We start from the raw sequence: 25,169 nt of genomic DNA, 5'->3' as shown, positions 1-25,169 counted from the left end.
TGTATTACATTACAGTTTTTCTCCATTAGTTTGGCTCATTTCTTTAAACAGAAATTACATTCTCAAAACTCTAAGATCATTTGGCAAAACACTCTTACAGTTTAGCACAACACTATAGCTCACCTGCAAAAGCTCATATCTCTTCCAAAACTGTTCACTCAGGCTTCAATCTAAATCCCTTTCTCATTTAAACAGTCAGTGTCTCCAAAATGGCAAAGATCCTTCTCACTAGCTGTGGCTCATTTCTCGACACAGATCGGACATTCTCATCATTCTTGGTGCTTTTGTCAAAATAAACCTGGATGGTTGATCACAACAACATGGTCCACCTGCAAAAGCTCATATCTCCCCTAAAACAGTTCACTCATGTGTCAAAACTACATTTCTTTCTAATCTGAATAGTCAGTGCCCCCAAAATGCATCATCCCTTTGGCATTGTGTGAGTACTGCCATACAAAATGTTTAGATGTTTTGTCACTATGGCAGAGGACCAACAATATACCACAGAAAAGAGTAGCCTCCAAGGTTTGACATCACAGATTGCACTCACACTACCAAGGAAATGATAACCATTTTTTATTCACACGCAAAGAAAGTTTCATACATATGTAAAAAGAAAATGTACATTACAGTAGTAAATTGTATGAACACAAAATCAAAAAACAAGGACTTATTCAGTGGTCGCTGTACTCATTCTCCCGCTGCACAGTGACTGGAATACTTCTCTAAACTGTATAAATTATGTAATTCCATAGTTTACAGTAATTTGTTCAATATATTTCTTGTCATATTTAGTATCAAAACATTCCACTAGTCCTCTCCACCTGCTAGTATAGACCTACCACTGTAGGCAGGTGCACACAAAATCTCTACAGTAAGTTATACATTTTTTGCCTCACACACAGTGCCCTGTCCTATACAACATATAATTCCATCATAGATTACATAGAGTACATACCTGTTTTCCCTGCGAAAGGTTTGGATGATGGAGGAGACTGTAGAACGAGGCACATTAGGCTGCACTCGACAACCTGTCTCTGCCATTGTGAGGCCATGGTTTATGACATGGTCTATAATTGTGGCCCGAATTTCATTTGGGACAGCACAGCACCTATTCCTCTCAGTCCTCCTCTTCTTCTTCTTCTTCCTCCTCTTCCTTAAGGAAGAACTTCCCCTTGTCCGTTTGCTTTGCCTTGTCTATCCATGTTCAGAGATCGGACTGGCTCTGGTCAAGCTCTATATATCTGTGTTTGGCAGCACACAATCATGGAACACACCTGTGTGTGACACCTAGTTTCACCTGACTGTCAATGACTGTCATCAATTTATCAAATATTCAAAGAAATTCATATTTGGTATTCATGGTATTATGTTCTTGACCAATTTTGACAATTGAACAGACGGTTGTGCATGCGAGTACTTATACAATGAAATCATGCTGACATGTTTTGGAGGGAATGATCATTAGACTGAGAATCAACTAATCAGTTTAGATCTACAAGATCTATTCATTTGGAAAATATGCTAAATGTGGGCTAACTGTATAACTATAGGCTACTTGTACTTAATCATTTGCAAAGATGCACTGAGACAATTGAGACATGTACTAAGCCATTTGCCATTTGATAAAATGAATGAGAAATGCCATTCTGTTGTGAACATTTGCCAAGAGGTTTGGAGGTTTGTCCATGTTATTTTGAGAATGTAATTTCTGTTTCAAGAAATGAGCCAAACCAATGGAGAAAAACTGTAATGTGGCGACTTTTTTCTCTGAGAGCGCGGGCTTTTTTTCTTCCTTTTGTGTGCCCCGAATTTGAAGGAGTCAACATGTTAAGGTTATTATTTTATTGTTGTCACTTTGATTTGACCAACAATAATTTACTCTGCCTCGGTGATCATTAAGTGTACTGCAGAAAAGTCCAAAGTAATTTGATTAAGAAAAGCAATATATAACTGTTTCTATGTTTCGTGTTTTGGATGCATTTGGTCACCTGGTTTCCTGGCTACCTGTCTTTCACGTATGAAGACCTAAGTTTAAAAGTTGGAACACGATCAAATAAATGGTGAAAATTCAACAAATGACCACAGGTGTGTGTGTGTGTGTGTGTGTGTGTGTGTGTGTGTGTGTGTGTGTGTGTGTGTGTAGGTTGTACAGCAGAAGTGGAACAATCCATATGTCACCCTGTATTCTGTGTAGTTATCTTGCAGGTTTTCACTGGAACATAATGCAAGTTTTCTACATTTCACACAGCAGTGATGATCAAATAAACAACGAGGGATCACTCATTACATTTATTCAACATAAATTACGTAAACAATCACTTGTTCCAGGATTCAAAATGTAAAGACTCAGTTTTACTAAAACTGTTACCACTGAAATCATCACAATTATTAATAGTCTTTAATACACTGATAATTTAGTGTCAAAAACTTTTCCCAGCATGAAACATCCAGATAACCTCAGCAACAAATAATCTGAAGATCCTTTATATGATTAGAAACTCTAAAGCTAGAATATAACATGTAAGCTTCAAGATTAAACAATCCCTGAACCCTGTTTGTAATGTAAATAAAAACAAAATGCAGTTATTGACTAATTCCTTAAACCAATATTTCACAACACTAAAGGTTTGTTGTCAATTTTTGTATCTTAACAAGAATACATATAAAAGCACAAGGCTGTTGATCCATGTTCATTTAAAAGTTAAAAGAGTTTGAAGAGTGAGAGCAGAGACGTGAGGTGGTTTATGGGTATTCTGTCAAACATGAAAAAAAAAACCAGCTAAGAAGCTGTTTAAGGTTTTAAAGAGTGTGAAAAACACACACATTGTAAATGTGTGTGAAAACAACTGACAGACACTCCAGCTGAGGTGTCTCTGCTATAAAAATGAAGATTTTCCAACCACCAAACCGATCGGAAAAAAGTCCCTTTTAACCAATATGGTAACAAACTATTCTTTAGTGATCGGACAGAGGCTCGATGATGGAGCAGAGATCAGTGTTGTTCCTACTGAAGATAGAAGTAGTGATGATCATCCTCCATTAACACCTTTAACAGGAAGTTTATTAGTAACAGAGATTTGCTTATTAGATTGCTGTTATTACCTGTTTTTTTCCTCCTTTTTATCATTAATCATTAAATAATAATGTTATATATTTGTACTGTAAAATCTTAGATGAATTTTTGAAGTGTTGCTTAAATGATGCAGTATCAATCTAAAATAATTCAAACAATACAAACAGCCCTAGCTCCATCTTGCTGGGTCAACTTCTCTCTTTCAGTGTGAATGATGCCAAAAATGACACATTCAGCTGTCTAACACATCGTGGCAAAGTTTAACTTCCTTCTTTCCTTTTGTCTTTTCTTTGTATGTGCATGTTGTGTCTTTTTACATGAAATATTTCATGCAATTATTCCTCCTATAATGATGTTTTGTCTGTATTTTACTTATTATAGGTTGTCTTTAATCACAAGTTATTGTTCAAAGAGCAGAAAGCTGCAGAGGTGTTAAAACTGTTGTCTGTATCTGGTTTATGATGGAAACACGTCTGTGGTGACAAAGAATCTCCAGGCTGAAGCTCAGTGATCAGCATGAACAGCTGTGATGATGTAGACCTTACTCTGCTGTCAAGCTGCAGCTGCTCTTTGTATCAATGTAAAGGATCATATTTATTATCGAGCGACCTAAAAACTAATCTAGCCTAAAAAACTCTGACATGTTTCAGCAATCAAACCTCTGTCATAGAGTTTGAAAAGTTTTTGTTGACATCACTGTTTTCTGGTTGTTTTACTAGAATAACTGTCAGGGCTCGGAGTGGACTATTCCAGTAATGATGTCGTACCAACAAAATATTTATACAGTGAGCTGAAAGGAGGCCATTTCTGATGTCTTTGTATATTGACATCATCTTAGACTCCAGCTTTCTGCTCGGTTGTTGTTCAGTTTCCCCTGAACTGCTTTAACATTCATTAGCTCACTTCAAGAGCTCATCAAAGCAGAAACTTTAAGTTATTAAAGGATGTTTTCTAACATCCTTTAATAACTTTCCAGAGTTTTCCTACGTTTAAAACATTCAGCCATGAATGCTTTAGGAGGAGAAACATGTATTCCTACCTGAGACAAACTGAATGAATCCCCAAACCAAAAATCCAACTTCTGCCGAGATCATGACTGTCAGATTTCAGCTTCTAGTCAGAAAGTTAAGTGCATTGTTCGTCACACAGGAAAAGCTTAAAAACCTGAACTGACACGTACTAAAGTTAGTTCAGCCAAATATAAACTGCAGCTTTAACACCATCAAACTTCCTCCTGCATGGTGCTTTTTAGAAAGACTTCTTAAGCTTAAATTTAACTTGTGGAGTTTTTTAAACAGCATAAATTTCTCTCCATTTGCCTGACTGAGGCTGGAGAAGTGTGAAGCTTAGTGTTTTTTTTTCTTTTAGGTAAACACTTCCTGCCAAGCAAGGGAACAAACATGTTTTATTTGTTTGGAGAACAACAGTAATCAGTAGTATTATTTTCATACATACACAATTTAAAAAACAATGAAAGTAAAGCTCATTTGATCTCAATGGGGAAAATGTCATAGTGGATATCTATACTGATACAGACTGCTGCCACATTGTTTGATGGAAATGAAAACCATCAACCTTCAGAGGGCTGAATTTGATGGAAGTCTGTTTCTAACTGTTTGGTTAATAACATTAACATCAGAGGCCTACTGGAGGTCATTTTGTAGGGCTCTGGCAGTGCTTCCTTTCCTAGTTCTCTCCCACATGGTGGCCCACAAATGTGCCCACAAAATAAAACATTTCAGTGGAAATTTAATTGCTTACCACCAATTTTTCGTGGTTTCCTGGTGGTTGGCCTTTTTTCCTGTAGTGTGACCGAGGCCTAATCTACAGCACATCGCTGAACAATTCTGGGAATCTGGAGAAAACTCTCTGGGCTAGGGACAAGACAAATGCAACACTTAAAGGCCTGTGACCTTTGGGCTTTCAGGCAGGGCTGCAATGAAAATATGCAAGATTCTGTCATGGAAATCACTGCATGGGTTTGGGAATAATTCCAAAAAACACTGTCAGTGAACAAATTTCATTCCTTTGCGGTCACTCAAAGTCAAAATCAGCAATACAAACAGAAAATAGAGACCAATGTCAATTAATATGTCCAACCACCTCCTTTCACAAAATGTACTTCAGGGCAGTTGGATAGTATAGTGGTAAGACCACACACCTTTTGAGCAGAGATCTCAAGTTTGATTCCCTCCTGGTATCCAACAAGGGACCTGGCTAGGTCCCCCATACCATGACACCACGTCTGCTGCTCGGACATGATACATTTAAAGGCATGTTGTACTCTGTATGTGACATTGTATGTGTGTAACAGACTTTACTTCATGCCTGTCACTGTGTGTGTGAAGGGCAGAATAGAGTGGGTGTACAGCAGGCTAAATAGATTGTCTCCATCAGATTTCAGGTACAGCATCAGAGATCCTCAGAAAGAAGACTGCAGACATGTGAAGCTAGAGACACCGGCAACCATAGTCAATTGTCTTCCAGGGGCCAGAGCAGGCGACATTGAAGGAAATTTAAAACTACTGGCTAAGGGTAAACGTAAATTCAATAAAATCATAATTCACGTCGGCAGTAATGACACCCGGTTACGCCAATCGGAGGTCACTAAAATCAATATTGAATCGGTGTGTAACTTTGCCAAAACAATGTCGGACTCTGTAGTTTTCTCTGGTCCCCTCCCCAATCAGACCAGGAGTGACATGTTTAGCCGCATGTTCTCCTTAAATTGCTGGCTGTCTGAGTGGTGTCCCAGAAACGATGTGGGCTTCATAGATAATTGGCAAACCTTCTGGAGGAAACCTGGTCTTGTTAGGAGAGACGGCATCCATCCCACTTTGGATGGAGCAGCTCTCATTTCTAGAAATATGGACAAATTTATTAAACCCCTCAAAACATGACTGTCCAGAGTTGGGACCAGGAAGCAGAGTTGCAGTCTTACACGCCTCTCTGCAGCTTCTCTCCTCCTGCTACCCCCCCAAAAACCCATCTCCATAGAGACTGTGTCTGCTTCCAAAAAGACAAAAAACAAACTAAAAACCAGCAACAAACAACTTAAACAATCACAAAGAAAGAACAATACAGTATCCACATCTGAACCAAAGAGTAAAACAGTGAAATGTGGATTATTAAATATTAGGTCTCTCTCCTCCAAGTCTCTGTTAGTACATGACTTAATAATTGATCAACAAATTGATTTACTCTGCCTTACAGAAACCTGGTTGCAGCAGGATGATTATGTTAGTTTAAATGAATCAACACCCCCGAGTCATTCTAACTACCAGAAATCTCGAAGCACAGGTCGAGGGGGCGGTGTGGCAGCAATTTTTCACACCAGTCTATTAATTAATGAAAGACCAAGACAGACTTTTAATTCATTTGAAAGCCTGATGCTTAACATTGTCCACCCCAGCTGTGAAACTCAGAAACCAGTCTTACTTGTTATCATCTATCGTCCACCTGGGCCTTACACAGAGTTTCTGTCTGATTTCTCAGACTTTATATCTAATTTAGTTCTGAGCTCAGATAAAATAATTATTGTGGGTGATTTTAACATCCATGTAGATGCTAAAAATGACAGCCTCAACATGGCATTTAATCTGTTGTTAGACTCAATTGGTTTCTCTCAAAATGTAAAAGAACCCACCCACCACTTTAATCACACTCTAGATCTTGTTTTAACATATGGCATAGAAACTGAACATTTAACAGTGTTTCCTGAAAACCCTCTCCTGTCTGATCATTTCTTGATAACATTTACATTTACAATAATTGATTACGCAGCAGTGGAGAGTGGACTTTATCAAAGTAGATGTCTTTCTGAAAGCGCTGTAACTAAGTTTAAGAATATAATCCAGCCACTGTTATCATCGTCAATGCCCTGTACCAACACAGAGCAGAGCAGCTATCTGAACGCTACCCCAACAGAGGTCGATTATCTTGTTAATAATTTCACCTCCTCACTACGTACGACTCTGGATACTGTAGCTCCAGTGAAAACTAAGGTCTCTAATCAGAAGTACCTGACCCCGTGGTATAATTCTCAAACACGTACCCTAAAGCAGATGACTCGTAATCTGGAGAGGAAATGGCGTGTCACAAATTTAGAGGATCATCATTTAGCCTGGAGAAATAGTTTGTTGCTTTATAAGAAAGCCCTCCGCAAAGCCAGAACAGCTTACTACTCATCACTGATTGAAGAAAATAAGAACAACCCCAGGTTTCTCTTCAGCACTGTAGCCAGGCTGACAAAAAGTCAGAGCTCTGTTGAGCCAACCATCCCTTTAACGTTAACTAGTGATGACTTCATGAACTTCTTCACAAATAAAATTTTTATCATTAGAGAAAAAATTACCAATAATCATCCCACAGATCTAATATTATCTACAGCTACTCTTAGTTCCATTGATGTTAAGTTAGACTCTTTTTTTTCCAATCGATCTTTCTGAGTTAACTTCAATAATTACTTCCTCCAAACCATCAACGTGTCTTTTAGACCCCATTCCTACAAAACTGCTCAAAGAAGTCCTGCCATTGATTAATTCTTCGATCTTAAATATGATCAACCTATCTCTAATAATCGGCTATGTACCACAGGCCTTCAAGGTGGCTGCAGTTAAACCTTTACTCAAAAAGCCATCTCTAGACCCAGCAGTCTTAGCTAATTATAGGCCAATCTCCAACCTTTCTTTCATATCAAAAATCCTTGAAAGAGTAGTTGTCAAACAGCTAACAGATCATCTGCAGAGGAATGGTTTATTTGAAGAGTTTCAGTCAGGTTTCAGAGTTCATCACAGCACAGAAACAGCTTTATTGAAGGTTACAAATGATCTTCTTATGGCCTCTGACAGTGGACTCATCTCTGTGCTTGTCCTTCTTGACCTTAGTGCAGCATTCGATACTGTTGACCATAATATTCTATTAGAGCGATTAGAACATGCTGTAGGTATTACAGGTATTGCACTGCAGTGGTTTGTATCATATCTATCTAATAGACTCCAATTTGTGCATGTAAATGGAGAGTCCTCTTCACACACTGAGGTTAATTATGGAGTTCCACAGGGTTCGGTGCTAGGACCAATTCTGTTTACATTATACATGCTTCCCCTAGGCAGCATCATTAGAAGACATAGCATACATTTTCACTGCTATGCAGATGACACCCAGCTCTATCTGTCCATGAAGCCAGATAACACACACCAATTAGTTAAACTGCAGGAATGTCTTAAAGACATAAAGACTTGGATGGCCACTAACTTTCTGCTTCTTAACTCAGATAAAACTGAGGTCATTGTACTCGGCGCTGAAAAGCTTAGAAATATGGTATCTAACCAGATTCTTACTCTGGATGGCATTACCTTGGCCTCCAGTAACACTGTGAGGAACCTTGGAGTCATTTTTGACCAGGATATGTCCTTCAACGCACATATTAAACAAATATGTAAGACTGCGTTCTTCCATTTGCGCAACATCTCTAAAATTAGAAATATCCTGTCTCAGAGTGACGCTGAAAAACTAGTTCATGCATTTATTACTTCCAGGCTAGACTACTGCAATTCATTATTATCAGGATGTCCAAAAAACTCCCTGAAAAGCCTTCAGCTAATCCAAAATGCTGCAGCAAGAGTACTGACAGGGACTAGAAAGAGAGAGCAGATTTCTCCTGTTTTGGCTTCCCTTCATTGGCTTCCTGTTAAATCCAGAATTGAATTCAAAATCCTGCTCCTCACATACAAGGTCTTAAATAATCAGGCCCCATCTTATCTTAATGACCTTGTAGTACCATATCACCCTATTAGAGCACTTCGCTCTCGCTCTGCAGGCCTACTTGTTGTTCCTAGAGTATTTAAAAGTAGAATGGGAGGGAGAGCCTTCAGTTTTCAGGCCCCTCTTCTGTGGAACCAGCTTCCAGTTTGGATTCAGGAGACAGACACTATCTCTACTTTTAAGATTAGGCTTAAAACTTTCCTTTTTGCTAAAGCATATAGTTAGGGCTGGACCAGGTGACCCTGAATCCTCCCTTAGTTATGCTGCAATAGATGTAGGCTGCCGGGGGATTCCCATGATGCATTGAGTTTTTCCTTTCCAGTCACCTTTCTCACTCACTATGTGTTAACAGACCTCTCTGTATTGAATCGTATTTGTTATTAATCTCTGTCTCTCTTCCACAGCATGTCTTTTATCCTGTCTTCCTTCTCTCACCCCAACCGGTCGCAGCAGATGGCCGCCCCTCCCTGAGCCTGGTTCTGCCGGAGGTTTCTTCCTGTTAAAAGGGAGTTTTTCCTTCCCACTGTCGCCAAAGTGCTTGCTCATAGGGGGTCATATGATTGTTGGGCTTTTCTCTGTATCTATGAAGCGCCTTGAGGCGACATTTGTTGTGATTTGGCGCTATATAAATAAAATTGAATTGAATTGAATTGAATTGAATTGAATGATGATTTTAAAGACCTGATTACTGCTGCTGCTCTCATCAGAGATTAGAAAATACCAAAAATATTAATAAACATTAAAAAATCAACAGGAAAGGCTGAGAACTGACTTGTGTGAGTGTGTCTGCAGACAAACTGCATCCAGCTTTAACACCAGCACTTCCTCATTTCTATTTTCCTTAAACTCAGACTTCAGAGGAAGGGTCGAATTTGTGTAGTTCTACTTGTTGGATTCACACTTATCAAGAACCTTTAAATGTGTTTTTGTAGTTACTTTTATCTCTCTTCTGGCAGTGAGTGTAATAAATGTACTTCTAGTCTCCTAATAAATGTAGACCAGAGAAATAGCACGATGCACACATCATTCATAGTAACAGCTTTCACCAAGTTAATATTTTTCCTCTGATTAGGTTGGCTGAGTTTCTGGTGACCTCTTCAGGTTGTACTCTGCCATGACATAAGCAGTTATTGACCATGCCATCTCTCTCAAAGTTTCACAGTAGAGTAAGTCTGTAAGTCTGTGTCTGCTGGAGAGACACCAGATGCTCCATCAGAACTGAAGCTGAGAGCAGCGTAATGAGAACACTCCTGTTGTCTGGGCTGATGTGACTGTACGGTAGAATAAAGAGGAACCACATGTTTGTTTCTGAAGTGGACTCTGCTGTAGTGGACTTCATCCTCCTGTTTTGGTTGTGTTGAGATGTTTTCATACATAGGACCAGGACAGAGCTGATAAAGACAAACAGCATTATATCAAAATGCACTTTAAATTTGAAATTCATTGAAATTCATCAAATTTGAATTCATTTAAAAATGAACACTGGAAAGATAACAGAGTTTTTTAAAACTCTAATGTTTACCTGTTCAATTTGGTTAGACCTTTCAGTTGTTGGAGACTGAGCAGAAGTTCTCTTTTTCCTGGTTGAAGTTAATAAACTGAAAAATTAGTGACTTCAGAGCAGAGATTGAATGTACTGCTGTGAACCAACACTTACCTAACACACCAGCAGACAGTGAGAAGTATTAAAACCAGCAGAGCTGCAGAAACTCCTGCAGCTGCTGGTGTCCATGTTCCTGTGATACTTTGGACAGTAAGAGTCTTTGGAGCAGAGCTGATATCTATGTTGGTTTTCACAGCACAGGAGTAGCTTCCTGCATCCTCCCTGCTGACTGGGTCTAGGATCAGATGTTTTTTCTGGTTCTCTCCTGGGGTCAGAGGTCGACTGTTCAAGTACCAAATGTAGTTTGTGTTGTGAGTCAGAGGACAGCTGGTACTGCAGGTCAGTGTGACTCTCTGACCCTCTGTCACCACTGCAGAAGGACTCATCTTCACTCTCAGCTCTGAAAGAGGAACATTGGTCAAGAACAAAAAATCTCCTGTATTGCTTAGACATGAAAGATGGTTTCATGACTTTACTACAAAACCTCCTTGGTACAAAAAACAAAAAACCTCTCGGGTTTACACAATCCTTTTTTCCAGTGATGAAAAGTATTTATTTATTAAAGCAGTGTACTTAAGTACAAATTCAAGGTACTTTCGCTTTCAGTTTTGTGTAACTTCATATTCCACTATCTTAAATGATTATACTTTTTACTCTTCAATATTTATCTATCTTGCTATGTCTGGTATTAAAACTATTGTCTTAAACCTTAAAAGAAGAACATTGGCACTGTTGTATAGTATTGTTGGGCAACATTGGTAAAATCCACAGTTTTTACCAAATCAAGGGCCTGTGCAACATCAGCCAAATCCTGACCTTAGAACCAATGATGGGCCGTCTCAACCACAGCCTAAACCTCACTTAATACCAAACAATGGCAGTCGTCCATATAATGACACTGATGAACTGGGTGCGCTGAGATGCCACCTGCAGGAGGCTCAGCACATGTGGAAAACCAATCTTTACAAATTGACAGCTGCAAACCACAAAGCTGCTGCAGCTAAAACTCAGAATAATTGGTGGTGTGTGAATAAGGCACGGCGAGTCCACAGGTCACAGTATTAAGCCATCTTTATTGACTTGCATCACACCACAACACACCCCAACTAATGAGTCCCCGTGGTTTTAACTCGGTGGGCGTGATTAAGGATGCCGTGCAGGTGCGTCTGCACTCCATGCATGGCACCGCAGACCACGCCCCACCACAATTGGCTTCGCCTGCAGCTACAGTGCTGCAGAGAAAATGCTTAAAAAACCATCCTTGAGCTCCAAGAAGAACTGGAACAGGCTGGCAGAAAAACAGATCCGAGGACACAACAACACCTGAGGTGAGTGAAGCTTCTGTTGAAGACAGCTGTCACAGCTGCAGAGCTGAGTGTGGACGCTTCAACACAAACTGCAGAAGCTCCACACACAGACTCTACAGACGTGAAAACCGATCGATTAGCTTAGTTGGAGGTCCAGTGTAAAAAACAGCAAGAAGAGATCGAACAACCCCATAAGCAGTTCCTCAAAACTTAAAAGACTCTAGAAGAGGAAGTTGCAAAGCGCAAAGATCAGGAACAAAGAGCCAACTGTGAGTTCGCTGAGCTGAAAGACAAACTCAGCACCAGTGAGGCTCTTTGTGACAAAAATGATTTGAAGGTGCAAAACTTAAAAGAAGAGCTGGAGAAAACCAAAGCTTCCCACCAGGAAATCGTGGAGCAAAACCTGGAGAACACAACAATCCGCAACCAACTCAGGCAAACAGAGGAAGAAAAGATCTCACTTCAGGAGTCTTTGCTGTCTCTGCAAGAGACAAGAAAAAAGCAAGAAGACCAGTCCAACGTTGACAATCCTGAAAATTCTCCAGCCCAAGACAAACACTCCAGGAGAATCAGGCAGAAAAAGAGGAGGCCAGCGCTACCAAACCAGAAAGTCCAGAGGCCCGAGATGACCAAGTGCCAAAATAAAAACCAAAAAAGAAAAAGAAGCGCCACTGGTTTTGGAGACTATTCACTCCGTCTTCTATAAAATTACAGCAATTTACAACTAAATAGTAACAGTTACTTCCAGTGCCTAAACATCCATTTTAAGGCATATTTACTTTAATATTTATTCATCCGCTTCTCTTTTTCAGGGTTGCGGGGAGCGCTGGAGCCTATCCCAGCTGTCATAGGGCAGGAGGCGGGGTACACCCTGGACAAGTCACCAGTCGGTCGCAGGGCTAACACACAGAAACAGACAACCATTCGCGCTCACACCTATGGCAATTTGGATTACTTAATTAACCTATCCCCACAAACTGCATGTCTTTGGGCGGTGGGAGGAAGCCAGAGTACCCGGAAGGAATCCACGCAAACACGGGGAGAACATGTAAACTCCACAAAGAAAGACCCCGGCCTGATGGTGGAATTGAACAGTGATCACCACCATGCCACCATGCACATAATATTTGCTTTAATATTTAGTTGTGTATAACTTTGTCATCGGTTCCACCCCACAACCGGTCGCGGCAGATGGCCGCCCCTCCATGAGCCTGGTTCTGCCGGAGGTTTCTACCTTTTGAAAGGTAGTTTTTCCTCCCCACTGTCGCCAAGTGCTTGCTCATAGGGGATTGTTGGGTTTTTTCTTTAGTTCAGTTCAATTCAATTCATGTGTATATAAATACTGTTGGATTGAATTGAACTGAACTAAAGACGATTTTTAGGAGACTGAGTAGTCACTGAGTGAACCAGGGTATTATAACATCTTGTCCATAAATAATTACGATCAACCCATTAAATAAACTATTGGATTTACCAAAACATCTGAAGTGTGAACATTTAATTTTGTCTCATTTAAAACATATGAAAATGTCAAATTACAACAATCTAACAGCAGAAATAAAAATGTTTATGGCCTGGTTGAAAACTTTGTTCTGTGAATGATATCCACTGTGTCTGTGCAGCTGATGCCTTTTGAATTCCTAATAGCATCTATCAAGTAATATGCCTTGCTCAGTGGTTCATGGAAGTATTAACAGTTTTGGTAACTGGCTTTATAAATTGAAATTCTACAGCCTTATACTAGTAAACGCTTGTGCTACATGCGGGAGGCAGGTCGAGTCAGCTCAGTATCCAGCTGTTATTATGAAAGCTTTCTCGTTGGCATCCACTGACGCAACAGCTCATAACAAAATGGTGCAAACAGAGGTGAATCCACATAATTATACTTTTCATATCTGAAAGTCCGGAAGAGCACAGTGTTATGTAAAACAGTAGGAAATTAGTTTTTGATTTATAATTTCTTTGTTGTAACAATGCTTTGTGGCAATAAATCTTATAAAAAAAAAAAAGCATATATATATATATATATATATATATATATATATATATATATATATATATATATATATATATATATATATATATATATATATATATTTTTTTTTTACCATCAAATAATGATGCGTTTGTAAGTAAAATGTTTTATTGATTAAACAGCAGAGTTGAGTATGTGGGTTAAATGCAGTTGTGTATTACTCACAGACTTCTGCAGACTGAAGGTACTTGTGGCCTGTTACAGCACAAGAGAACTTGTATGTTGAATTGTTGTGAGTTAAACATTGTTGATTCTTGTAGTTTCTGCTTGTGTTTCTGCAGCTCACATAGGCAGTTTGAGGGTCAAACAACTCACAGGTGGTGTTACAGGTAAGTGTGAAATTATCTGATGTGTAATTATTTCTTTGAACACGAAACTCTGAAAGATGATTAAAAAGTTTTCATAAGACACAATGATGTATAAAATTTTATTTCTGTTTTTAGAATGCCTGCTACTAGATTTATTAACAAAGATAATATTTAGCCTTATCTTATATAAGGAAAAATGACATTAAACTAATAAAGGGGTTTGATGGAAGATATTTGCTTATTTGTTGAAGCTTCACCTCTGGGATATGTGATGGAGCACGGCTCATCTACTGATGTCTTCCTGTAAGAACACATTCTCCCTTTAGCATAGGTCACACTGTAGCAGGTCGCTGTGATGGAATCTGTACAACAAAGAAATAATATTGATTCAAATGATTCACTGTGTGACTCATTCTGTTTATTTTGTAGAACAATAAACATCATGACTCACCCACTGAGACTTCAGGGGCTCTGAGATCCTCGTAGCCTTTGACAGCACAGGAGTATGTGACTGCTTCCTCACTGCTGAGCAGCTCTTGGTACCAGGGAGACCAGTCCTCATAGAGAAACTCTCTGTTCTTGTACCAGATGTAGGCTGCAGGCTTTTCAGCCAGAGGACAGCTGCTGCTGCACATCATTGTTACTGTCTGTCCCTCTGTGGCGGGAATCACCTTTACCTGCAGCTCTGAGAGGATGATGGACAACAACTTATACAATGATGTCATTTGGAAAGTAATCAATGTTAAAGGTTACTGTACCTGCAACAACTTGAAGAGTAATGTTACTGAGTGAACAGTTTCCTGGTCTGTCTGTAGTCTTCATACAGCAGTAAGTGTTTGCATCACTCTCTCTTAGATCATTGATGGTTAAAGTTGACTTTTTCTCTTCAGACATGTTGTACGTTACACGTTGTCCATCCACAGAGAGCTCACTCTTTGATCCATTCAAGTGTACAGTGAACCATTTGCTGCGTGAAGTCAGATGTTGATGTGAGCAGTGCAGATCCACTGATGAACCTTTGAGAGCACAGATCCTGGTTTCTTCTCCAGTAACACCTTTAGCACAAACTTTCATTAGTGAACAGATCAGCTGTGATTGTTGCTGTTCGCTGACATTTAAAGTTAAGAGTAAATGTAAAAAAACACAGACATTAGAAAGACAAACTAACCACCTCACCTTGCTGAGTTAACTTCTCTTTATTAAAGCAAAGGATTAAAATGACGACAGATTGACAGTTTCATATTCAGTTTCACATATTACCAAGTGAAACTTAACTTCCTTTACATGTATCTTCCTCTTCATGTATGTGTATGCTGTGTCTTTTGGCATGAGAAATTACATGCAATCATTTCCCATATTATTTACAAAAAGTGTATTTTAGTACTTTGTGTTGTCTCTACAGCATGTTGTTGTCTTTAGTCACACGTTCAAGTTCAAGCTTTATTTTTTTCTTTTGAGAGAGCAGAAAGCTGCAGAGGTGTTAAACGATTTTCTGTATCTGGTTTTATGATGGAAACACGTCTGTGGTGTCAAAGAATCTCCAGACTGATGCTTCGTGAGCATGAACAGCTGTAATGATGTAGACCTTACTCTGGTGTCAAGCTGCAGCTGTTTTCTGTTGGTTTTACTCTGAAAACCTCCATCTGGGCTGAGAGTGGATTGTTCCATTAATGATGTTCTAATGACAAAATATTCATTCTGTGAGCTGAAAAAAGCTATTTCTGATTTCTTTATATGTTCATGGCTGAGTGTGAAGAGTCCTGCATGGTGGCTGTTCAGTTTCCCCTCAGTGGATTAACAAAACATTCATTACAAACGTCTGTTTAGACATGTTTCTACTCTGTTCCAGTCATTCAGTGATGATATTATTGCCCTTTTGTGCACTTCAGGAGCTCTTCAAAGCAGAACTCCTGCTGCCTAACAGTGAATCTCATGTTTTCTAACATTCTTTAATAACTTTTGTACGTTTTTCTACACTTGAAACAACATTTTTATAGTCTTTAGTCATCATAAGGAGGAGAAAGAGTCATTCCTACCTGAGAGACACAGAATCAAACCCAGCCCCAAAAATCCAGCTTCTGCCAAGATCATGATTGCTGTAGATTTTAGCTTCTAGTCTGAAAGTTGGTTGTTTGAATCTTGAAAAGATCTTTACAGCTGAGTGTGCTCACAGGAAAGGCTGAAAACAGGCAGTTGTGAACATCACTGCACCTAAAGATAAACTCTTTGCAGCTTTAACAGCATTACATCACTTCCTCCTTTTTAGAAAGAGCGCACCTCTAGTAAGAAAGTATGCATTGCAACAACTTAAGCAGGGACAGAGACCACAAATACACACATAGAAGGATAATTAGGGAGACAGTGAAGATATCTGGGGAGAACAAGACACAAGTGAGTGAAATCACTGCAGATTAGCCAAACAAGTAGAACTAAATACAAAGCACAAAAGACAAGAGACTATAAAAATAAAACAGGAAATGACTAACACCGATACACAGACTCAAACATACAGACAAGACACAGACACAAGATTGAACGAGAAAAACATAACCAGCTAAATGCTACTTAAACAGGCCACAGACTGATAGTCTCTTGTCCTGTATCCATTGTGTCCCCTTTCACTTGCTCTGTTTCATTATTTTTGATTTGTTCCAGCAGTGTGCCCTCCTGTTTCCAATCGCCTTGTTATCGTGCAAGTATTTAAGTCTTCACCGTTCCCCTGTCTCTCATCGTGTCCTCCAGATTAGCACGGTGTTTAGCGAGTTGTTCATGTTCTCTTGTTTACATCTAGTCGTAAGTTCTGTAAACAACAGTCTTTATTTGTAGTTTATCTTTTGTTTGGTTCGTTTGGTGTTTCTTTGTACTTTTTTTTTAGTTTTTAGTTTGCTTTCTCAGCCAATAAAGCTGCCACTTTCAGTTAACTATTCCATCTCTGAGTCCTGCGTTTGGGTCCTACCCCTGCTCACCACACAGCTCACCTTGGCAAAGATTCCTGTTTGGTTGCTGTTTAGTTTTCCCTGAAATGCTTTAACAGAACATTCATTAGCAAATGTGTGCAAATGTATCTTGTTTACACACCTTTCTGCTCTGTGCCATCCATTCAGTGATGGTAAAATTGCTCCAGACTTTAATACATTTCAAGAGCTCATCAAAACAGAAAAAGTTTAACATCCTCTTACTTAACAGTGAATCACATGTTTTCTTACACCCTTTAATAACTTTCCAGAATTTTTCTACTATTGAAACATTTTTCTCAGTCTTCAGTCATCATCATAAGAAGAAATAGTAATTCCTACCTGAGAGGTAAAAAATGAAACCCAGAAAGAAAAATCCAACTTCTGCCAACACCATGACTGACATACAATCAATCACAAATCAAAAAGTTGATTGTATGAGTCTTTACAGCTGAATATTCTCACAGGAAAAGCTGAAAACAGAACTAATGTCAGTGGGCCTAAAGATAAACGACATGCAGCTTTAACACAATTAACACTTCATCATTCATGATGGTTTTTAGAAGGAAAACCCCTAATTAGGACTTTTATAACACAGCAGCGTAAATTCACTTCTGGATACTTTTAACAACATTCTTGTCCATTTTATAATTATTAATAACATTAAATGTTCTGTTTATGTGTTTAGTTTTTTTGTACTTTTTATCAGGCAAGTATTTTGTTTTAGAGCACAAGGTACATAGTTGTTATTTTATTTATTTCTAGTTGTATGCATCGTATGCAGCAGCACAGCTCTCCCAACTGCTGTGCACCTTTTTGTGTTTGTGTGGTTTTTTTTAGATGTCATGTCCATTCAGTGCAGGCCCTTCTATCTGCCTTATGAGCTAACGGTAACCATAATTATAATTGTTTACATCCCCCAACTGCTAACATCAGCTCAGTACTCAACCACCTCCAACTTATTATCAGTAAACAGCAGAGAGAGCACCCAGAGGGCATCCATATTGTTGCTGGGGACGTTAAAAGTTATGTTTGAAATGTGCAGTCCCCAAATTCCACTAACATGTTAAGTTTCCTATCAGGGGGGACAAGACGCTGGACCATGTGTACAGCAATATCCAGCAGGCCTACAGACAACCGGACCACCTCTCTCTGCTCCTCATCCCTGCCTACACTCTCCTCAGGAAACAAACCCCTCCAACCACCTGGGTCATTAAAACATAGCCAGATGATGCTGTCATCAAACTACAGGACAGTTTTGATCTGACAAACTGATCCATTTTCAAACAGCAGGACCTGGAGACTGTGACTCACTTTGTTCTTTTCTACATTAAGTGCTATGTAGAGAATGTGACAGTGACCAAAACCATCAGGATTCTTCCTAAACAAACACCTTACAAGATGAATGAATTATAGGTTCTGATCAGAACCCACAACTCAACCTTGAGGCTGAGGAACAGTTCTCTGTGCAGCACTGCCAGATCCAACCTGAGGAGGAGCATCAAACAGGCCAAGGCCTACAGGAGGAGGATAGAGGGCCTCCTCACTGACAGCAACCCCTGCCAGGTGTGGGGAGGCATCCAAGCCCCTGTCAACCACAAAGGCCAGAGCCGCCCAACCCTCACCATCTGCCTTAAACTTGCAGATATGCTCATCACCTACTCGGTTTAAGCCTCCCTCCCCCAAGAACATGAGATCAGGAGGAGACTGAGAGGTGAACCCCAGGAGAGCTGTGGCCCTCAACAGCATCCTAGTGGCTGTGCTTAACACCTGCACAGACCAACTGACAGGGATCCTCACCAGGCTGTTCAACCTTTCCCAAGCTCAAAAAAACAGTTTTACTTGTTGTCAATTGTCCACCTGGGCCTTACACATAGTTTCTGTCTGATTTTCCAACTTTTATCTGATTTAAAGCTCAGCTCACATGAAACAATTATTTTAGGTGATTTTAACATCCCTAAATGTGTGGTAGAAGATGTCATCTTTGTCATAGACATAAATTATTGATTGGAATTTTTTTAGCTATTTCCATTAAAATATGTTATCAGGATCTGTGAGAAGCGGAGAAAGAAACGAAAATATATTTTATATTACTTAAATATAAAGTATATTGTTGATTTAAAGAAACTGAGTGTACTGTACATTACAGACCTCAGCACCTCATACAATGTTTAAATCGAAACACTGCAACTACAGCCTAAAAATTAACATAGTACTACAATGTGGTACTGTACAGTAGATGTGTCAGATTACACAAACTGTTACCCACTTCAATATATTTTTAATGGTTCATTTCAAAGTTTATAAGAATTAATCATTTTTTGAAAGAAATAATTAAACACTAACATATTTATGATTGTATATTTATGAGAACAATTTTCTTCCTTTTTTCTGTAAAAAAAAAAAAAAGACTGACTGCACCTTTAAAAACGTTTGCACTCGCCTGATGTAGCAGTGATGCAATATTAGGTTTTGCCAGTAGATGGCAGTAACAGATTGGATAAATGAGTGAGTAGCACAGTAATCATAGCAGAAGCAAGAAACCACCGTTGCAGGGGAGAGACGGTCAGGTGTACATGTAAAGGTAAGCTTTTGAGTTTCTTTTTATTAACTCTGGAAACATGGGGGATCCCAAGTTTCACACTTTCTTGATAAAAAAAAATCCCTCATCATTTCCATTGGATCACAGCTGATCACAGACTGCAGCTGGGCCAAAGCAACCTCACTTTTTGCATATGTACCCATGTTGTTTGTCATACATGTACAATTTGATATCGAGTTATAAGTCCCCCTTAGAAAAAAATGTAGATTACATACATAAAAACATACATAAAAATAATTAGTATTTCTTAAATATTTTTTTAGGAACAGTGTTGTTTATTTACTTTGATTTGGCCATCTTTAAGGTGTGTTTCTCTTTAAAGGTGTTTCTATTATACTGTGTGCAGACTGAGTCCCCAGCTGTCTCAGGAGGACCAGTCCATGTTGTGGGAGACTCAAATGGATGAGAAAAAAGGAGATCCTCTAATCTCTAGCAAAAATACACGTAAACAACTGTGTAGTTTTCTTTCTTTTCTCGTACCACACAAAGGTCAGAGGGTCAGAAAACACAGGGTCAGGGATCAATCTCTTTGGCAGGAATCCCCTTTACCTGCAGCTCAGAGAAATATAAATAAATAACATTCATATACTGATTATTAAAGTAATTATTTTGTTAGTTGGTAAAACCATTGTACCTGCAACACATAAAATCTGCTTTGCTGACAGTTTTGTGATTTGTCAGCAGTTTCTCTGCAGCAGTAAAAAAAAATTCACTGCTCTATGTTAGACTGTTAGAGTGACGTTCCTCTCTGCTTCCATGATGCTGTACATTATAGGATCACTTTATTTCTTGCAGTGGCTTGTTGATCTGAGCTGGACAGATTCACTGATGAACCTTTCAAGGCACATATTCTGTTTTGTTTTCCCAGAACACCTTTAACACAACATTTGAATAATAAACATTAGAATCTGGTACTTTAATACAATTGAGAGTACATAGCAGGAAGAGAAACAACAGGTGAAAACAACAGTAAACTTCCGGTTTTCTAAAATAATTTCATAACTTTTGCATTTACATTGAAGATACAGAATTCCAGCAACATCATCAGGAGGAGGAGAAACAAATAATTTTTACCTGAAAGACACCATCATGGCTGCTATATGTTTTTACTGTAAATGAGAAAGGTGGTTGTATGTTGATTAACATTATTATGATAAATGGCTGATTACTGGTAGTACATATTTCTTAAATCTCATCAGAGATTAGAAAATATCAAAACTATGAATAAATGTCAGAAATCAACATCTGTCTAACAGGAATGACTGACTTGTGTGAGTGTGTCTGCAGACAAACTGCATTCAGCTTTAACACCATCACTTCCTCATTTATCTTTTTTTTTCTCGAAGATGAGCCCTCTAGTGAAGAATTGATGTATTGCAGGTGGTTTTTCCACGTCATACTGATTTTACCTTTGAAGTTTTTCTTTTGTACTACTTATCAACATTCTCTGGCTTTATTTATTTTTTCTTCACTTTTATAGAGGAGCCCAGTTAAACATGTGATATGACCACATTTCATTACATTTTCATTCCTCCCCACCCCCCACCCCCCAATAAAAATAAAATAAATAAAATAAAATAAAATAAGTTCCTGCAGACATGATAGCGTGTTTTCATTTCTGCCAGAAACAGTTAGTTTTACATTTAAAAGTGCAAATCAGCCAAAAGATAGTAAAACACAAGAACACACGTCTTTTTATAAAGTTGTCCTATTTTTTTTGTCTTGAGTTATGTTTCACAATCATTTTTAACACATGTATTTCATTATCAGACATGTTTGAATGGAAAAGCTCAGGCATTTCTATATTTCTGTTATTCCTTTCTGTATTTTATGTTCCAGTACAGAGAGTACAAACACTGACAGATGAAGCAGCTTTGGTGTCTCTGCTATGATACTGAACTAATTTTAGACACAAAAACCTTAAGGGGAACTGTTCCGTTTAAATCACCATGGTAACAACCTTTTCTTTAGTGAGCGGGCAGTGGCTTGATGGTGGAGTAGAGATCAGCTGTGTGGTTATCACTGAAGTGCAGTCTGCTGTAGTGATGATCATCCTGCTCTGCTGATTGAGTTATGATGTTTTCATACATGAGGTCAGGGTTCATCTGAGAAGACGAAACAGTTATTATAAATTCATATTAAACTGCATTATACATTTCATTGTTCTATCAGAATATTATAAAATATCTGTTTGCAGGTCTGAGCTGATAAAGGTTGGTTCATTGGCTTATTAAAAAAACTATTTAAATAACAGGTTTTCATGTCCTTGAATTCAGAGAGAGCTGATGCTTACCATCAGTTATATCACTACTGTTTAATATCCAGTCAGTTACAAAACCAACATATGAGACTGATATGAATCTACTGTGTTGTAAGAACTGTTAATGTAAGGTTTCTATTAAATGTGATACAATGATAAACAAGTTAGTGTAAATGTCTTGTCTTATAGTGATATATTAAAACAATCAAATAGTTTTACTTGACAGGAAAAAAAATCAAAGGATAAAGTTGCATTGAAGAATCTTTGTTACTGATGCTCATCAGTAACAAAGATTCTTAAAGGCACTATGACTATAACCACCTCAGAAACAGGTTTTTTTTCTCGATTAGACATCAGCAGGTATGAAGTCATCACAGGCTAAACAATCATTTCTCAAGAAAACAGCATCACTATTTTAGGACATTTCCTTTGATAGAAGCAGAGTCTAAAGTTTTTAAAGCGCCTCTAAAGTCTTTGCATTTCCCTGAGAAGGATCAGTAAGAATACAGATTTGTTAGAGGACTCTTTATTTTTTGACTTTTGACTCTTGGCTGCAAACAATTTTAAGACACTTGCCAGGAATATTGACGCCTGTAATTATTTATATGTGATAATAATACAGAGCACCTGTTTCTACTTGTAGACCTTATTTCAAATTTGCACATAGACAAAGTGCTATCATTGAATTATGTTTATAAGGTAATTATTTTATTTATATGATAGTTTCTTGATCATTTCTTAACTTTTATTGATAAGCCTGATCAATTTTTATCTCTGCTTTTTTTTTAACCAACTTTTTGTTTTCCTGCCTTCAAATGCTATGCAGCAGTTCTGATCACACTGCTAAATACTGACACATTAATTGATTGGCTTTAATACTAAAATACTGTACAGTGTGATCCACACACAAACACACACACACAGACACACAGACACACACACACACACACACACACACACACACACACACACACACACACACACACACACACACACACACACAATTTCTTCCTGATGGAGAATAAATGATCATTCAAATAAACAGTAATAGGACAGATGAGGAGTTGTTCTTGTTTGAATCCTGTTAGTACCTGCTGTTCGTTGTGTGAAGTTTCCCTTCTGGGAGGTTGACTGAAAGTCCTCTTTTTCCTGATTCATAAAAATTAATGAAAAAGTCAAGAAACATGACATTAAAAATAACAGGATCAATTTGAAAGAAAACATATGTTTACCTAGCACACCAGCAGACAGTGAGAAGTATTAAAACCAGCAGAGCTGCAGAAACTCCTGCAGCTGCTGGTGTCCATGTTCCTGTGATACTTTGGACAGTGAGAGTCTTTGGAGTATTCACATGTGATGTTCACTGAAGATCCTTCCAGAGCACAGATTCTCCTGCTGACATAATTCCTAATTCGGCAGTTTTTACCCTGAACACCTGAAATATAGATGGAAGATTTATAGTTATATGGATGCTCTGTATGCTGACATTTGTATTTATAGTTGACTAGAAGAAAAAAAATAGTTCTATATTACTGACAGGCCTCTGCAGAGTGAAGGTATTTGTGGTCTTTCACAGCACAAGAGAACCTGTATGTTGAATTGCTGTGAGTTAAACATTTGTGTCTGATTGCGTTTTTGCAGCTCATGTACGCAGTTTCAGGGTCAAACAGCTTACAGGTGGTGTTACAGGTCAGTATGACACTATCTGATGTGTAATTTGTCCTTTGAACATGAACCTCTGAAAGATAATAAATACAGTTTTCATCAGTAACCGTGACATAATGTTTATAATTCTAATTTTGTTTTTAGGATGCTAATAGATTTTTTAACAAAGGTCATATTTAGCTTAATTTTTTTATAAGGAAAATGACATTGAACAAATATATATTAGAGGTTTGATGGAAGATATTTGATAATTTGTTTAAACTTTACCTCGGGGATATGTGATTCTCCCGTTAGCATAGGTCACACTGAAGCAGGTTTCTGTGAGGGAATCTGAAACAAAGAAATAATATTAATTCAAATGATTCACTGTATGACCCATTGTGTTTGTTTTGTTGAACAATACTCATCATGATTCACCCACAGAGACTTCAGGGGCTCTGAGATCCTCGTAGCCTTTGACAGCACAGGAGTATGTGACTGCTTCCTCACTGCTGAGCAGCTCTTGGTACCAGGGAGACCAGTCCTCATAGAGAAACTCTCTGTTCTTGTACCAGATGTAGGCTGCAGGCTTTTCAGTCAGAGGACAGCTGCTGCTGCACATCAGTGTTACTGTCTGTCCCTCTGTGGCAGGAATCACCTTTACCTGCAGCTCTGAGAGGATGATGGACAACAACTTTTACAATGATGTCATTTGGAAAGTAATAAATGAGTAAAAGTCACTGTACCTGCAACAACTTGGAGACTAATTCTGTTGAGCCAACAGTTTCCTGGACTGTCTGTAGTCTTCATACAGCAGTAAGTGTTTGCATCACTCTCTCTTAGATCATTGATGGTTAAAGTTGAGTTTTTCTCATCAGACATGTTGTACGTTACACGTTGTCCATCCACATAGAGCTCAATCACTGATCCATTTAAGTCTATAGTGAACCATTTGCTGCTTGAAGTCAGATGTTGATGTGAGCAGTGCAGATCCACTGATGAACCTTTGAGAGCACAGATCCTGGTTTCTCCTCCATTAACACCTTTAATAGAAACTTTCATTAGTGAACAGATACATTATTTCTGTTACTGTCTGTTTTTATATCATGAATTTTTAAATAATGTTATAACTGCACTGTAAGAAGTAACTTGAGTATTTTAAGTTATAGACAGCCATGAAGTCTCTACTTATATAATTTATAATATAATTATAATAATATAATTCTTTTTATTCATGTTTAACGACTCCTAAATAATTACTCATATCTTAGATGCAAAGCACAAAATGAACACAGTATCAGACAACTATCATTTGTTATTGTTGTAGCTTTTACATGTAAAGTTGAGAGAATATATACAACAGCTCGAATATTAAAAAGACAATCTAAGTGCATCAGCTAACAGGACAGTTTCGTATTTAGCTGTCTAACACATCGAACACCAAAACACGACTTCTTTCTCTCATTTTAGTCTGTTCTGTTCATCATATTATAAATGATGTGTTCTTTGAGTTGCTTTTGCAAGAGCAGGAAGCTGCAGTGGTTAAAGTGTTGTTTGTGTCTGGTTTATAATGGTAACACCTCTGCGGTGAAACAGAATCTCCTGGCTGAAGAT

The 25,169-nt window shown here is 38.3% G+C and overlaps 2 protein-coding genes and 1 pseudogene across 3 annotated transcripts in view; all 3 read right to left on the bottom strand.

Annotated features, from left to right (window-relative positions):
• Positions 1 to 9,655: 9,655 nt before the first annotated feature.
• On the bottom strand, positions 9,656 to 18,730 carry LOC146517384 (sialoadhesin-like). Its single transcript, XM_085163053.1, has 9 exons — positions 16,132 to 18,730; positions 14,854 to 15,150; positions 14,547 to 14,780; positions 14,353 to 14,457; positions 13,953 to 14,165; positions 12,135 to 12,155; positions 10,500 to 10,845; positions 10,365 to 10,422; positions 9,656 to 10,233 (listed from the first exon to the last, which is right to left on the bottom strand). Exons 1-9 carry the CDS (start codon positions 16,184 to 16,186, stop codon positions 9,991 to 9,993), a joined length of 1,572 nt encoding a protein of 523 aa, XP_085019179.1. The 5' UTR covers positions 16,187 to 18,730; the 3' UTR covers positions 9,656 to 9,990.
• A 2,972-nt stretch (positions 18,731 to 21,702) lies between these two features.
• The window catches only part of LOC146517375 (uncharacterized), a 71,662-nt pseudogene continuing 68,195 nt past the window's right edge, over positions 21,703 to 25,169 (bottom strand). The window contains exons 7-8 of the transcript XR_014874513.1: positions 23,003 to 23,060; positions 21,703 to 21,756 (exon numbers count right to left, since the gene is read on the bottom strand). The product of XR_014874513.1 is annotated as an uncharacterized LOC146517375 (transcript). The remainder of the gene's footprint in view (positions 21,757 to 23,002; positions 23,061 to 25,169) is intronic.
• LOC146517383 (uncharacterized) lies at positions 23,813 to 24,623 on the bottom strand. The gene is made up of 3 exons (XM_085162405.1): positions 24,302 to 24,623; positions 23,994 to 24,227; positions 23,813 to 23,906 (listed from the first exon to the last, which is right to left on the bottom strand). The coding sequence occupies exons 1-3, from the start codon at positions 24,615 to 24,617 to the stop codon at positions 23,833 to 23,835; spliced, it is 624 nt and encodes a 207-aa protein (XP_085018531.1). The 5' UTR covers positions 24,618 to 24,623; the 3' UTR covers positions 23,813 to 23,832.

Source organism: Neolamprologus multifasciatus, chromosome 6 (genome assembly GCF_963576455.1).
Source record: "Neolamprologus multifasciatus chromosome 6, fNeoMul1.2, whole genome shotgun sequence".
Lineage (NCBI taxonomy): Eukaryota > Metazoa > Chordata > Actinopteri > Cichliformes > Cichlidae > Neolamprologus > Neolamprologus multifasciatus.
This window is presented reverse-complemented; position numbering and strand designations above follow the sequence as displayed.

Excerpts from the sequence above, each read along its gene's own strand:
- LOC146517383 (XM_085162405.1), bottom strand. The coding sequence starts at position 24,617 with ATGAAAGTTTCTATTAAAGGTGTTAATGGAGGAGAAACCAGGATCTGT. Across the intron at positions 24,228-24,301 it reads TAGTCTCCAAGTTGTTGCAG|AGCTGCAGGTAAAGGTGATT; the intron begins GTACAGTGACTT and ends TCATCCTCTCAG. Across the intron at positions 23,907-23,993 it reads AGCCCCTGAAGTCTCTGTGG|ATTCCCTCACAGAAACCTGC; the intron begins GTGAATCATGAT and ends TCTTTGTTTCAG.
- LOC146517384 (XM_085163053.1), bottom strand. The coding sequence starts at position 16,186 with ATGATCTTGGCAGAAGCTGGATTTTTGGGGCTGGGTTTGATTCTGTGT. Across the intron at positions 14,458-14,546 it reads AGCCCCTGAAGTCTCAGTGG|ATTCCATCACAGCGACCTGC; the intron begins GTGAGTCATGAT and ends TTTGTTGTACAG. Across the intron at positions 10,423-10,499 it reads ACTGTCTGCTGGTGTGTTAG|GAAAAAGAGAACTTCTGCTC; the intron begins GTAAGTGTTGGT and ends AACTTCAACCAG.